We start from the raw sequence: 16,006 nt of genomic DNA, 5'->3' as shown, positions 1-16,006 counted from the left end.
ATTGGTGTTAATCTGTTAGAGTTAAAGCAAAATGTTCAAGAGATCCAATAATGAAACCAACTTGTGAGGGAATGTCCTTGGAGGAGCTCTCCCTATCCAGCTCTTAGACTGTAGCTTCAAGTTCATTAATCACATTATTTAATGATAATCCAAAAAGAAAGGAAGACAAAGATCATTATTTTTTATTAAAACATTGTCCCAGAAAAACATATTTACAAATGATCAAGCAGAGCCTCTGTTTTCAATCTGCCATGGCTCAGTTTGAAACGGTAACACCAAAGAGATCAGGTGGTAACAGGCGGAGAAACTCCAGCAGTAGATGTAATAACACGCATCATTCTGATTCTGATGGAAATGGAGTCTCTCCACAGCAGTGTTATTAATTCAATCAAATGTTACCAGTTCAAGCCCCCTTAATCCTTAAAGCAGCAACCAGTTAACAGGACAGAATATGAGCAAAGAAGAACTGAATTAAATTGGGACAAATCCTATTCATCATCTATGATTTATTATCATTTTGTGTTCCCTCTTTGAAACACCTGGCCTATTTGATCAAGTAAATGAAGAAAAATGCAACAAACAATAAAATACATTCAGATAAACATGAGCACCTGTTATCAAATCCTTACACTCCTACACCTCCATTTCAGAAAGCCCAATAAATTCCAATGACAAAGTCCAAGGCGAGTCCAACCACCCCCTACTGAGTCTCTACTGCAGGCACACATGCTATAGACACACGGAAACGGTGAACCAGCAGAGATGAGTTTTTCTGCACACTTCAACTTAAGTTTAAGAGGGCCAATGAGGATTAGTGAAAGACATCACAGAGTCAGGTTTAACTTAAAGATAAAATGACAAAGCAGTCACATTCAGATCACAATTAAATACTGCAGACAGAGATTTAATGGAAGGATTGTTAAAATGTCCCCAACTAAAGGCATGTGTTCCTATCATACCTTCTACATTGGACAGAGCTGTGGCTTTCTGGGTGTGTCTAAACTATAAATTGATCTGATATAACCTTGCAACTATGGGATTATCAAGTATAAGACTTTGCCAAATTGTGTTAGGAGTTACATTAGTCATTGCACATGTGGTATGACAGGAAATGTTTTGTAATCATACAAAATTATGAGAGCACCAAGCTGGACAGCAACAAAATCTAGACTTGAAACATATTGTTTGCATGAAAGTGAGGTTGTAACTCATTGAGCAATAAAAAACTAATTCTGTCATACAATCCCTTCTACCCAGACTCCAAAATATAATCAAAGCTATACTACACTCTGGGCATATATTGGCTTAATCAAGTATCTGCTGTTTGAAAACAGAATGCCCCCAACACAAATTAGGTTATACTTATTTAGGGAAGCAGAGTCTGATGGTTTTTATTTTTCCCCAGATTGGCACAAGAACAAAATAACCCCTTGCCACCTGTAAATTTCAATCACAAGCTGATAAACTTCTTACAAGTTTTGGAATCTCAACATTACACTTTTTTAGGAAAACAAGCAGGTCCAAAGAGACAAGTCTATTATTTGAGAAGAGTGGGCCCATTATTCATTTCACACTTCTGAGCTAAAATCAATTGTACTATGCTGGACCTCAATCATTTCTGCTATGCTCCAACAATGTTCCACAATTCATTGTGGATGGTTAATCATCAGGCCATCAGAATACAGCTTAGCTCAGTAGTCCAAAAAGGGTTTGTTAAGTCACTTAATGTTACGCTAAACCTTAGCTCATTAGACAGTAGACACTGATATCAGAGATGTGGAAGACAGACAACAGAGGCATTTCAAAATACAAAACATAAACCAATCAACTTTATAAACGAGAACCATTCATTTCAATCATTCGCAACAGGAAACCAAGCTGAAAGGAACATACAACTGGATATATCAAATCTATATTATTTACAACCAAATCTAAAATTGTTTATTACTCTTCCTATAGTTTTTCTACAAAAAATTGCATAACAGTGTCTTTCCTCAATGTGACAAGCTCCTTAAATATGCAAATCTCAGCATATTTGTATGCCACTTCTTAACCAACAAAATGAGGTTTGCCACTGATAAATACCCCTTCCCTCCCACAAAAACAAAAAGGCCATAGAAAACTAAAAGCCCACACTGCATCCTCCCAGACATTATGCCTGTGGAGAAAGCTACCTGATTTATCACTCAATGAGAGGGTCTTTGAGATCTGCCTCTTTAAGACACAACCTCTGGATCTCTCATCGAGTTTCTGAGCTGTACTACACAAAGACTGGTGCTTGGCAGTGACAGTCCAAGAGCAAGACACCACTGGGTGCTCTTCAAGTGATCAACAAAAAATTGTTTTCCACAAATTTGCATGAAAAAAAAAAAAAAAACTAGACATAACAGAAAATGCCCCCAACTCCACCTCAAAGCAGTGAACAAAAAAACAACAACATAATGCTATAGATTGGGTATATCAGAGCATCTGAGTCCACACCCGATGGTATGATCCAGTCAAAGTAAAACACAGATGAGTATGGCTGAGTGTTTGGGATGGGTGTGGCTGTTCTCGCCCGTGTTTCCTTCACCCTTAGGGGCTCTCAGAGTCTTTCATGGCCTCAGTCTGTCCCTCCTGTGCCTTCTCTAAATCCTCTCCTTTCTTGTGTTTCCTGGCGTGCTTGTATTTGTCCACGTAGGCTTTGACCAGATTGGCCACCTTCACTGGGTTGATCTCCCCGCTCTTGCTGTGGCATACCTAATGAGCACAGACAGGAAAATGACATGCAGATTACTCAAGGAAAACATTCAAATGACTACCTGAGACAGAGAAATGGCCCAGGCTATTTGTCAAAAAAATACTGCGCTCAAATGTGGGGCCAATTTGAGTACCTTTAAGGGCGCTTTCACACCTGCCGTGTGTTGAGCAGTTTAATCAAATTCTGCAGTGTTTGCCCCCACCCCGGTGCGATTCGCTTGGGCAGGTGAGAACGGCCTAACTGAACTCTGGTGCAGACCAACCAAGCGCTCCCTGATCCGCATGAGAGAGCCAGTCTCTTTCCAAGTCAACCGGATCATTTTAAATGAGAAAACAATTTGGTCACAACGCTGCCATTGTGGGTTTATTGTATAGTAATTTATTGTTGTTGTTGTTGCCAGGAACAGTTTAATCTGCTCATTGGTAAAACTGATAAGCTTTAGCCTATCTCACTCATCTTCCTTGTAAAGCAGTTAACAGGTCATGATAACAACGTTGCATCACTTCCAGTTCCAGCCTTCTTCGCTGACATCTGCACCAGATGGAACGTATGCATCAATACATTATTTACAATCGCTGATGTTCAGCAGTAACCAAAAAACAAAAGAACACCATAGGATGATCACTAGCAGTGTCCAAAACTAACTTTTAGGCTCACATACCAAGGGCTGGAAAACTAAACAAAACAAAAAAAACCTGCCAAGAACATATTCTACCAGCCAAAATCATTAATATACATAGGACCTATATTCCATACAAATGTGTCATTCTACCCATTTTCAGTGCCATTTCATCTATAGAATCAGATACTGCATTCAAAAATTGCTCACTCATACAATGGCTCAAACGTTAAAGCACATACCATTAAGGTGAAGTCCTAATCGCAGCAGCACGCGTTAAAATCCAGCTTGTGCCCTTTGCTGCATGCCATCCGTTCTCTCTGATTACTGATTTATCCACCAAAGATAAGGTAAATAAGAAGGTAAATTCAGACCCAGATCACTGTCATCAGTGTGAGAGCAACATAGGGCTCCATATACTGTTGTGTATAAACCCCTTAAGTAGTAAATTCCTGACCAATGCACAAGAGACATTTGAAAGCACTTGGCTTTTGTTTACAAATTTTATTTCGCTTGGCTTGGAGTAGTGTGAAATCCAATCAGATCAACTGAAAAAAACAAACAGTTTATCAATGTCACTCTGGTTCGGACTAGGCAAACAAACTATAAGGTAAGAAAGCGTCCTCAGTATATTGGGGAAACGTATAACCCACCTTCTGGACAGCCTTGCGTAGAATCTCTTTGTATTCATCCTTGCTGATATCTCTCTTCTGGTAGAAAGGCTTGATGGCTAGCTTCACCTCCTCTATAGCCCTCTCTTGCATGTGCAGCTTCTTCAGATACTGCTGGTAGGATTAAAACATCACTCATGTCATTATTTAACCTCAGACAACAGAGGCACCAATTATAGCAGAATATTTATACATTTATGCTACATACATTCATGCTTTACATTCATACATTTATGTTTTATGTCAACCTGTAACACTACATATGAGCTATATATTCTATACATCTCAACAGATGGCATGGCACTGATCCAGATATCCAATTCAGAGCTGAATCATCTGAAAGCCTGCCTCACCTTGTCTTTCCTGGACAGATCCCCATCCTCTGCCTCACCAGACTCTCCCTGCCCGGTGGTGGATGTCCCTTCAAGAGGTACGCCATCACAGTTGGAGGACGTACTAAGGGGACCAGCACCGCCCCTCTTGGAGGGGTCACTAACAGGGACAGCTCCTGGGATGTCCTATGAGAGTCAAGAGGGTTTGTATTTGAGATAAGAAAATTCAGACTAAAGGAAGTTTTTAAATATTGAGTTTCAGAGTATCATATGAAAATCACAATGAATAACTGCAAACCTGCACCTATTTATCATATTAAAATGATACCAAGCACTCATTCTGGGTTCAGTGATTTCACCATCAACAACTGAGACAACAATTTTCATTTCCACAGATTAACAGGCTTTTACTTTCGTTTACTCTGAAAATGCTCCAGTATAAGTTTCAAGTTTCAATTCAAGTTTCTATCACGTGACTTGAATCAGATAATACATTACCTTTCTCTGGGTAAAGACTGCCACCCTCTGGTCGTTTAAAGTCATGGAAGGCACAGAGGGCTTCTGAAAATACTTGAGGCTGGAAATACTAGGGTGGTTCTGCAGTGACAAGTGGCTTAGTCCTACCTGACTGACTGAGGAAGAGGGTCTGCGAGCTCCTTCTTGCTTCAGCTTCAGTTTATACAGAGCCAGCTCTGAGTGAGGAAAGACAAAGGCATATTCAAAAAGACTTTAGTTGACAGCCAGATGTAAAACACTTCTTTGATCTCTGCCTTCTTGGTAAAATGTCAAGATAAAGTATTCCAACTCTTTGGTCTTGAACTGTGTGTGTGTCAATCAAAAAAAAGACAACCAAAATAATACATTGTGTGTTTATTGGTGTAATGTTTGTTAGTGGAAAGCCAACCAAGTGGTGTGGCGCCATCTAGTGGTAATACTCACTACTTGCAGATTTCTCTGGTTGAGGCCCCTCAGGCTCCTGTATGTTCCAGGTAACCCTCTTCACTGGAGGCTTGGATTTGGCTCCAGCTATGGCCAACACCTGCTCTACCTCATTCTTCACCTCCTCCCCTTCCTTCTCCTGTTTGACAGTGGCACCACTTCCCTCTGGCTTCTCAGACTTCACAAAGTCCAGGCTGTCTAGCATCACATCAACATTGAAGTCATCATCAGAGTCTGAGGGTTGCTCAACTTCCTGCTTTACAGGGGCCGTCAACAGAACAGTGGTTGGTTGTTCTGCGGGGGCCAATGATACTGGTGGAGACTGACAGATTGCCCCCTGGAGACTGTCTGCTGCGACAGGTGTGGATATGGAAGGAGAGGGCTGAGAGGTCACTGTTGAAAATGAGGCGACATTAGGGGGTGAGTGATGGCACAACTCTGGGGAAGCTGGCTCAGATTTAATTGTGACAATTTCACAAGTCTCAATTTTGATGGGGGCCAGTTGCTCTTTTTTGATCTCCTTCTCTTCTATACCTTTGACTGCCACTGGAAAAGGCGGTTCAATTTCTTCTTTCTTGATTGGTTTAATACTTGGAGAGTCTTCAAACATATCAAGAGATGGTAGTTTTTCTTTCTTAATTTCTTTGACAACCTCTGGCTCTTTAACCAGTTTTGCTGTTGAGGCCTGGCTCTCTGCCCTGAGGTCTTTGCTTTCCTTTTTAACCTCAGAGACAGAACTACAGGAGGGTATCTCCTGTTTTTTCACTCTAGCATCTTTATCCTCTTTGAGGGAGCTTCGAGAGAGATCCTTCTCTTTCTTCTTGTCTCTTAATTGCTTTGCGTCTTTAGAGGATGAAATAGAGGACCCTGGTGCCTTCTGTGAACTCTTGGATGATCCTTCTTCTTTCCTCCGCTCTTTTGAACTGGATCTGGACCTGTGTCTCTTTTTGTCTTTTGATCTGGACTCAACCTTGTCTCTGGAGTGGGAGGAAGATGATGGCTGTGATCGTGTGTGATCTTTCCTCCTCTCCCTGGATCTAGATCTGGACCGGGAGCATGATTTTGATCGCGATTTTGAACGAGACCGGCCGCGTCTCTTGTCCTTTGATAGCCGACCTCTATCGCTGTCTCTCCCTCTATCGCTGTCTCTCCCTCTATCACGGTCGCTCCCTCTGCCATCATTCCTCTCCCTGCTCCCACGCTTATGCTTCTTCCTCCTCGATCGCTCTCTGCTGCTAGAGCTGGAGCCAGACCTAAAATCAGTAATGATAGTTAAAACCCTTAAAGGATAAGGCCGGTGTTTTTTAATGCATTGCTTACCGTCAACAAATCCTATGAAAATAACAAAATCAGCAATGCGTTTGCTCTACTCCCGTTACTTTCTGACTTCCTACGTACCGTTTTTAGCCGTCAACCCGGAAGTAATTGGCTCCAATTGTAAGCTAAAAACCTTGAAATACAGCTCACAAAGACACAGTTTCAATTTTAAAAATCGCTAACGGTTACCACAAAAAGTCAGACTGTTGTAGTTACTACCAAATCAAATTCAAATGGGAACAAATTCTTCATTACGCTGGGGACTATTTTCAGTGCTATGGAACTACTTTCCTGAGATCGCAAAGTGTTTACAGCCGGCTTATTAAATTGTTTGAGGACTAAGTCGGCTGGCCCGGTGCATCGTGATGATGAAATATGCTGCCCAGAGCAACGTCATGGGTCTTTGACGTGTTTTTAATCGTTTTTTTAATACAATGGAGTTTTATGGCTGCATTGGGCACCGGCTACATGGACGAGATTTGCTGGCAAAACAAAATCATTGCTGATTTTGTTATTTTCATAGGATTTGTTGTCGGTAAGCAATGCATTAAAAAACACGGGCCTTATCCTTTAACATAAAGAATCTATTTGCTCCTCAGTACAGGTCTAAGAATCCAAAACACATGCTACATGGGATATTAGGCAAATGATAGTGTAAATGACATGTTTACCTGGATCGTCTCCTGTCTCTGGATCGTGACTGTGACCGCCGCCTCTTCCTGCGTGACCTATCAGAAGAATCAGACTGGGAGCTGTCTGAGGGGGAGCGTGCCCTCCTCCTCTCTCTGGACCTTGACCGCCTGGAGCTCCTCTCTCTGTCCTTGTCCCCTCCTCTCCTCCTGCCTTCCTGGCCTGAGCCATGTTGGTCTCCTCTCCTGCCTCTGCCTGTCTCTGAACTGCTAGAGCTAGAGCGACGCTCCTTAGGTGACCCACCTCTTTTGGAGGTTTTCTTTCCACAGTCCAAGTCCCTTGCTGGGGACTTGGACCTGTTAGGACTGTCCCTAGGCTCAGATTTGATCTTTTGTTTCTTCTTGGTGGGAGCTGAGCTGGATGTTGATGAATCTCTCTTATGGATAGAGGGGGTCCTGTTGGGAGTTTGGACATTCTGCCCACCCTCCTCCCCTGGATTCTCTCTCTCAGTCTTTACAGGAACCCGGCTGTGAGGAAGAGGTGGTGTGGATTCTGGTGTCTCTGATTTCAAAGGATGTTTTACGCTGCGACCACACCTTTCATCTTCCCTAGCATCAGCTAACTCTGGTTCTTTCTTAACTTTAGTGTCAGGTAATGCTGTTTTTTTTTCAACCTTAACATTGGCTAATCCTGGTTCTTTTTCAACTGTGTCACATTCTCCTGAGCCTCGGTCCTCCTGTGATGCATTCTCCTGAGCTCTGGCCCTCCTTGGTTCCTCCTGTGAGATCTTAATCTCCTGTGTCTCAGCTTTCACAAGAACCAAGCGCTGCTTGCTTTGCTCTAAACCTTGCTTGCGTCCTAGACCAGGAGTCATCCCCTCAGATGTTGCATGTTGGGAGTTCCTGTCCAGACTCTCGCTCTCGGCTTCACTGTCTGAGCTGTTGGACTCCGATAGAGTGGGATGAAAGGGGTCATAGATATCAGTGGCCTCCTTCTCCTTTTTTACCAGCGTACGTGAGGCCAGCAGCAGCTGTTTATCCCTGCGCTGCTGTCTCTTTCTTGTCTCCTCTTCCTCTGCACTCCAGTGTTCCTGTGTGCTCCCTCCAGCAACTGTGGACGACGCATTGCTCAGCCGCCGTGACTGCCATGAGTTCCCACTGGAGTTAATGCGGAAGCTCACTGTTGATGATGATGATGAGGAAAAACATGGCTGGTTGGCTGGAGAGCCAGTGGAGGAGGAGGAAGAGGAGAATGAGTTGGAGAAGGCTGATGAAGAACCTGCTCTGTCAGGCCTGTGCCTCTGGGCCTGACCTTCAGCCCTGCCTTGCTGCTGGTCTGCACTTTGCTGTCTACCTTTGTCCCCAGCAAGGCTATTCATGCCTGTTTCAGGCATGCCATTACTACTACCACCAGCACTGGCAGCAGCATTACTACGGGTTCCCCTACTATTTCTACTATTACTATCACTACTGCCATCTTGACTGGTGCCACCATTCGTGATACCACTGCTCTCCCGTTTTATTTTTGGTATCCTAGGTAGCACGCCTACATCCACCCACACAGGTTTTGCAGGTGCCTTTTTAGGTTGGGACTGTGGTGGTGCCGTCGCTTTGCTCTTGGAGCGCGAGTCTGAGATGGGGTGGATAGAAGAGGAGGTGGTCCCTCTGTGGGATCCACAGGGGGCACCAACTCCATTGGTTCCCCGGTGGATATGTCCAGAAGAGGGGCTCGGTCTGTGGGGGTGAGGGGGCTTCAAGCGAGGATGACCTAGGGGTGGTAAATGAGAATGGGGAGCTGGATGGGTGTGGTTGGGCTGGGAGGGGGCGAATGGGGCCAGGCAAGGAGAGCTCTGGGAGGAAGGAGGTCTGTTCAGGGGGCTACAAGAGGATCCTGGTAGGTCTCCGTTATGGTGGAGAGGCAGAGAGCTGTCTCCTGGGTTGGGTGACATCCCTGGGTTGACAAGAGTGCTGGTTTCTCCTGAGCTGCTGCTTCTGCTGCTACCCGGCTTCAATGCAGGTGACATACTCACTGTAACACAACAAATTTGAGGATACATCGATCAAGAGCGGCAAATACTGTACTACCAAAAATCAAGGCAAATATGATCTGAAAAGTTTTCCAGTGTATTAAAACAAAGAGGGAAAGGTGATTCCATTCATCCAGTCTTGTTTGAAAGTGTTGACTTTCAGCAGTCACACTTCAGGCTTGATACAACATAAATGTTCACTTCAAGAAGAACAAACAAGGCTTTATTTTCCTAAGGTAAAGGTGCCGGGTCGGTAAAATGAGAGATGATGAAAAGATGTGTCTGATGTGAAAGAGGTGCTGGCTCATCCCACTACAGTTTCTAGGTATGTGGAAGAATGAGCGACAGAGCTCAGACAAGTATAATGTCTATTGTAACAGAGATCATAACAAAGTGTGGTTACGCTATCACAACAGACTTTTGGACAGATGCATATAGAAAGACCTACATCTCTGCTGTCTTGCACTACATTAACAAGGAATATGAGCTGGTGTCCAGAGTCCTTTTCACAGCTCCATTTGATGCAGAAACAAAAACAAGTGACAGCATTTGTGCCCTTTTATAGACCCCGCTTGTATGTGGAAAATGTCGGTATTTGTGACAAGACAATTTTGAACACAATCAACTATCATGTTGGCACAAACTAGGAAAATAAGGCCAATGTTGAAAAAATCCTCTCTTCTTATTGTTAGGGATAAAACCTCTGATCTAACTGACTCAAATGACTTCCAATTCAGTGCTTCAAATGAGTTGTAGAATGTTTTAAACACTTAAATGCAAAGTGAATGTATTAGATGCAGTTGTCTTATTACCTCCGCCAAGGAGGTTATGTTTTAGGTGCAGTTTGTTTGTCTGTTTGTCTTTTAGCAGGATTGCGGAAAAACTACTGGCCCGATTTTCATGAAACTTCGTGGAAGGGTGTAGCATGGGCCATGGAAGAATCCATTACATTTTGGAGCGGATCCGAACAAGCAATAATAGCATGAACCTTGGCGGAGGTCTGCGCTCTCCGAGGGCCCTTCTAGTTAATTAGTCTAAACATTGCATTCATTCATTCGATGCACATTAGGATGCAAAAGAGGTTTTTGAAAACATGTAATTTTGACATTGCAAGCTGGCAGGCAGGATCAGGTGCATGAAATTTCACTGGAGTTTGAACGGCAGTCGATTTAGAAAAATGCCAATTTTACAATCATATTTAAACTACATTGGTGAGATTTAAAAAAAAAACAAAAAAACAGACACACTTACTTGGCTTTGTAGCCTTGAGGGACCCGTCCCTGTTGATGACCACATCAGAGCTGTCCATCAAGAGCATGCTCTGTCCTGATAGGATGCTCCCCAACAGGTCAGGCACAGGAGTTGCCTCCACAACACCTCCTGACTGGGGGACGCCCACGCCCCTCCTAGTATGCCATAGCAAAATAAAACATTTAATTAGACTAGCCATAATTCTCAAGCATGCACCAAAATTAGATACCATGTTGACAACAACAAAGCTCACTCCACTGATGATACTGAACGTATCATGTCAGGCCAATGGGAGGAGCGATAAAAGAGGGACGTTACCTGGAGAGGCTGGCTGTGATTGGTCGAGCTACAGGCTGATGAGAGCGAAGGGCGGAGTGAGAGATGCCTCGTCTCTTGGCCTCCAGCAGTGATGTGACCTGGACCTGCTGCTCCTCGTCCTCACTGGTCAAGTCAATACCAACAACGTTCAGTTTGACTGGTAGCTGCTTGGCAGTAGATATGTGCTCAACTAGTTTATAAAAAAAACTAACAATTATACACATTTGAGACTTAAATGCATATTGTCCACACAGGTATTAGATACTTAAATGGTGGATAGTGATAACCAAATAATGACTAATATGAACATGTCTTCATACCCATCAAGTAGAAAAGGTGGGAAACCGTATAACGCACAAAACAAGAAATTCATTTGCTAGAAATAGTGCTATATTTGTGCCTATATTTGTATTAATGTATTACTTTGAAGTGCTTATATTTGTTAGCACTACTGCTAGCAAATAGATCACTTGTTTTCTGCATTATACGGTTTCCCACCTTTTCTACTTTATGTTCTCTGACCCATTGGGAACCGACTTTTCCACTGCCTTTTTATGTGGATTCATACCCATCAACAAATGGATCCAGGTCGAATGGATCTCCGTAGACAGAGAGGGAGGCAGCGCCTATGTCAGCGCGCATGCTTCCCAGATTGTGCTCCGAGGGCCGGTACACTGTGGGGAGGGATGAACCCTTCTTGGGCTTTGCAATCCCAAGGCTACGAGCAATACGGTCACGGGGTGTTGCTTGCTTTTTCACCACCTAGTGGGAACACCAAAACAGAGGCAGAGAGTGTAAACAATTTATATCAAAAGAAAAAGCCTTTTATGACTCAAAGTGAAATTAACAGTGCATTGCTCAGATTCAGCTTGAAATATATCCAGTAAAACAATCAAAACCAACATTTTAAAATCTCAGACTGCGGTTAGACAGACTCACCAGTTTTCTTCTGGATTTTGTTCTCCTGACTCTCCGTTTCCGCCTCCTGACTCCTGTGCTTGCTGCTTTGCCTTTAGCTGAGGAGGTCTTCTTGCTTTTGCCTTTTCTGCGCCTTGCTGCACAAACAATCACAAAGTAAACCCTCATCACAAACACATCATTATTCAGACCTCATAGCTATGTGTTTATGAGAGTGTTTATCATTCCACTGTTTCTGTATACATGTGTGTGTTTTTCCCTCAACCGATCTTGGAATTTGTGGTGTGTTTTATGTGTGTGTGTGTGTGTGCCTTGCCTGTCCTGCGCCGGCGGCTAGATGTGGCACGAGGTGTGAGGTCCCGTATGTACACAGCCGTGTTGAGCCCAGCCACCACGGCGTTAATAGTCTCATCCAGCCAAGTGGACTGCATCAGATACCTGGGAGCAAACTGGCAAGAGAAACTTTGCATCACTCTACAGATCCACAGAGTTTCACACACACCAGTCTGGTCGGAACATAACTCCCACACGTGCATTACTCATCTCACACAACTGTTATGATTACCAGTCAAGGCAAACAAATGTCAGAAACATATATGCCATAATTTCTCTCAGCAGCTTCAAAAATGTTACCCAAAACCAACAAGCAATTAATGAGTCACAAATGCCATCCGTAAAACTAATCTGCACAACAATAAACTTCAAGAAATTAGTCTGCAGGGCCCAACCTTGAAGTGCAAAGGCATATGCTGTGGTAGAGTGTTGTGAAAGAAGCCAAGACAGAAGCGTCACGCCTCATGCCAAACCTGTGCCGTGCGTGCCTGCGTGATGCGATGGCGGTTGACGTTAGCGCGAACCCTCTCGCTCTGTTGGGTTCGGGCGATAGCTCTGGTGGGTCCGGCCGCTGAGGACCGGGAGCGACTGGTGGTGGGACGGGCGCGAGAAGAGAGGCTCTCTGGCTCACTCAGCTCCTCTGCTGAACCCCCTGAGTCAGGAAGATTGAATTGACTGACTTGTGAAAGGATGCTTGTGAGTTCAGACAATGCATTGAGTTCTTGAGTACTGTAATTTGTAATGCAGATTTTGTACTGAATGACGCTGTGAGTAATTCTGTAGTTTATATGAAAAAAAAAAAAAAATTCTAACAATTCACCAATTTCAACTATGCAATTGATATTACAAATATTTGTCAGATTTTGCTTTTTTCTCCTTCAAAAGACTTCTGGTTGCCTGATTCCAATAACTTTTTTGAGTAAGTAATAATGCACAAGACTTACTTGAATGACGGTTGTTAGCTTCGCACTCAGGGCAGAACCATTCCTCTACAGGAACAGCATCCAGAGGTGGTGTGAGACACTCCATATGGTACCTACCATGACACAAAAAGGCAGAGTAAATTTCTCCACAGATGCCAAGGGCACTGAGACAACAGGCTTTGTAAAGACTCTAAAACTAACTTTGACAAAGTGAGCTGTTCCGAACTCAGCTTTCACAGCACAAGCTCAAATGGGACAATTAGCGGCATAATATCCATCTCACCCAGCGTCACAGCCGTCACACAGCAGGAGGCGGTCCTCGCGGTCACTGCCCCCACACACCTCACAGCTGGTCTGCTCCAGGTCCAGATCTACCACTTCCTCCTGACCTTCCTTCACAGGCTTCTGCACTGTGATCTGAATGAAGCCGTCACCACAGATATCGCACACAAGCAATTACTCAAGAGGATGGAAATATATAAAGTGTAAAAGCGCTTGGACAAATAAAGGCTAAATAAAATATAAAACTGAAGTTTAAAAACAAAAAAGAAACAAATAGGTATGTAACTGAAGAATTAATGCACTCACCATCTTCTGCACTTTGCCTCCATAACACTTCCTTAGGTATATGTTGCTGAAGACAATACGGTCTACAGGACATGAGTTTGCATTCTAAATAGTGGAGAAGAAAAATAGAATTGGAATTGAAGCATTCTGATTTCTCTTCCACTGTTGATATTTAAATATAGTACATACATATCAAAGGATATTAAACATATTAAAGGACACAAAATGTTCTCTAACAGTGCGCTTGCTCCTTCGACTCCATCAACCTGAAGTCAGACCCACCTTGGACCACTCCAGGATGCAGTCGAGACAGAAGTAGTGCTCACAGCTCTCTGGTGTGGCCACAGGTTGGCTGCTGAATGAGTTCAGGCAGATGGGACACTTCTCTGCGTCGTCGTCTGAGCTCAACCCTGCGAGGTCAGCAGAGGTTCCCCCCGCTGCCGCCTCCATGGCCTTACCATCCTCCTCCTCTTCATCTGAGAAAAGCAGGTAGAAAGATATCGTGTGTGTGTTATACATTTGAAATAGCTGAAATAATATCTTGGAGTTTAGTGATGGTTAGGAAGGTTATAGAAATCCCACTGTTTAAGAGCTCAGGTGCTTGAAATAGAGCAGCAAAGAGGGGAGGAAGATGGATATGTAATGAGCTGTAACATTTTTGAATCAATTGTCATATCGCATCATCCTTTGATCCATAGAAGTTGAGCAAATGATGATCAAACAAAAAAAAGGACCGCACAGTCACAGATTCTCACCATCACTGTCATCCTCCTCATCATCATCTTCCTCTCCATCAAGGTGATCTCCCTCTTCTTCCTCACCACTGTCTGATTCTCCCTCCTCAGAGTCTTCCTCAACATCATCTGAGTCATCTAGGAGAGAAAAAGTGAAAGTAATAGACAGATGATTGGTGAGGTCTTGAGCTCCTAGAGTGTTTGATGTTGTACTCCTTTGACAACCAACGGGAGAAAAAAAAAGTGTGCTTGATAAAAACATTTCCTGATTCATTTGTGAGCTCCTTGTCTACGTGGTGGAGGAAAATACGCTAAACGGACGGAATACCTGAGATGGCCCACACTGCAGCCCTCTTTCCTTTGCTGTGGGATGCATTGTGGTTGATCAGCTCATCCTGGCTGTCGTCTTCATCCATGGCTGACCATCAGAAGGTCGGCAGAGCAATTTCTCTCAGAGCTATTCTCTAGAATGAGAATAGTACATAAAGTTTGGTCAGTACCATGTACAAGGCAAGGTTTTTATAGTGCACTAATTTTAGGGACATCAATGTCACAGATGCAATAGAGCCTAATTCTGGCTCATTTAGAATTAAGTGTGTATGTTACATGTAGGCCAAAACTACTCACCGTTCAAAAGACAGGTGATGAGGGAATGTATTTTCTTGCCAACTTTATGGCACTACAAGATTAAGTTTTGCCTCAGTCCTTAAAGATAGACAAAGCAAAGATCATAATCAGCCACCAGCTAAAACAGAAGTGGCTCTTGAAATTTCCACCAAGGTTTCCTGACTAATCACAACTGACAAAAGAAAAGCGTTATCAGGTTCATGAAGCCAGCAACACTGGGCTTCCCAGGTAGGCAAGGGACGAGAGCAGCTGCTAAACACACTGACTGTGGAGAAACGTGCTACCTAACGTTAGCTAGCCGGGCTGCAGCAGCTGCCTGCAGAGTCTGCTAAGCTTAGGTAAACACTTGTAAACAAAGAAGAAAACCCTGCAACTAACAGACTAGGCTATTTAAAGTAAGCCTCATACAAAATGTGCAAGTAGCGCATATAAACATAGCTAAGCGCTGAATATCATACCGGGCGAACCTGTACTGTTCTTGTTAACGTTATTGTACAAAACGCTAGCAAGCTAACGTTAGCTAATATTAGCGTCAGCCTAGCCTGAGTATTGCTAAATTTAGCTAACGTCAACTGCAGGCTTGTTCGGGATCTGCACTAATGACATTCATAAAATGGGGCGACCCCACCAATTTTCCATTGGGCGCTCATAACGATGATGGCCTATTCAAACGTCCAATGTGTATTTTACACCTACCCTATTTAGTTGTGTGAGGCATGTTTTCAGTGATTTGAAGTCTCCACGGTTGTTGAGTGACACCACCGGCTGGATATGGACGGAAATGGCCGAGCGCATTCAGATGACTGTGACACTCTTAAAGAGACAGCGTCCATTTTTCTGGAATCATTTTTCTATCAGCATTACAACAGATGATCGTGTTTGTCCCACATGCTGGACCTGCTGCGCTTTCCAACTTCACCACAGCAAGCACGCCCACCCGAAAAACAAAATAAAAGTAAAAGCAGGGATGTGACCTTATGATTTGCTGAATGGAGTTCACCCACCTTTTTAGGCTGACTGAAGTTAAGACTTTGATTCATAGTGCACATCATACTAATTAG

The 16,006-nt window shown here is 43.5% G+C and overlaps 1 protein-coding gene across 1 annotated transcript; it reads right to left on the bottom strand.

Annotated features, from left to right (window-relative positions):
* Positions 1-201: 201 nt before the first annotated feature.
* Positions 202-15,075, bottom strand: phrf1 (PHD and ring finger domains 1). Its single transcript, XM_071519058.1, has 20 exons — positions 14,946-15,075; positions 14,647-14,782; positions 14,340-14,456; positions 13,867-14,060; positions 13,606-13,689; positions 13,301-13,434; positions 13,039-13,130; positions 12,568-12,746; positions 12,078-12,210; positions 11,783-11,898; positions 11,412-11,605; positions 10,844-10,966; positions 10,526-10,680; positions 8,710-9,276; positions 7,290-8,628; positions 5,302-6,554; positions 4,987-5,054; positions 4,384-4,548; positions 4,013-4,144; positions 202-2,739 (listed from the first exon to the last, which is right to left on the bottom strand). Exons 2-20 carry the CDS (start codon positions 14,732-14,734, stop codon positions 2,575-2,577), a joined length of 5,298 nt encoding a protein of 1,765 aa, XP_071375159.1. The 5' UTR covers positions 14,735-14,782; positions 14,946-15,075; the 3' UTR covers positions 202-2,574.
* Between the last annotated feature and the right edge of the window lie 931 nt (positions 15,076-16,006).

This window comes from Centroberyx affinis, unplaced genomic scaffold (genome assembly GCF_046629955.1).
Source record: "Centroberyx affinis isolate AG114_WGS23_722 - 3 ecotype Tasmania unplaced genomic scaffold, CSIRO-AGI_Caff_v1 ptg000653l_1, whole genome shotgun sequence".
In the NCBI taxonomy this organism is placed as follows: domain Eukaryota; kingdom Metazoa; phylum Chordata; class Actinopteri; order Beryciformes; family Berycidae; genus Centroberyx; species Centroberyx affinis.
This window is presented reverse-complemented; position numbering and strand designations above follow the sequence as displayed.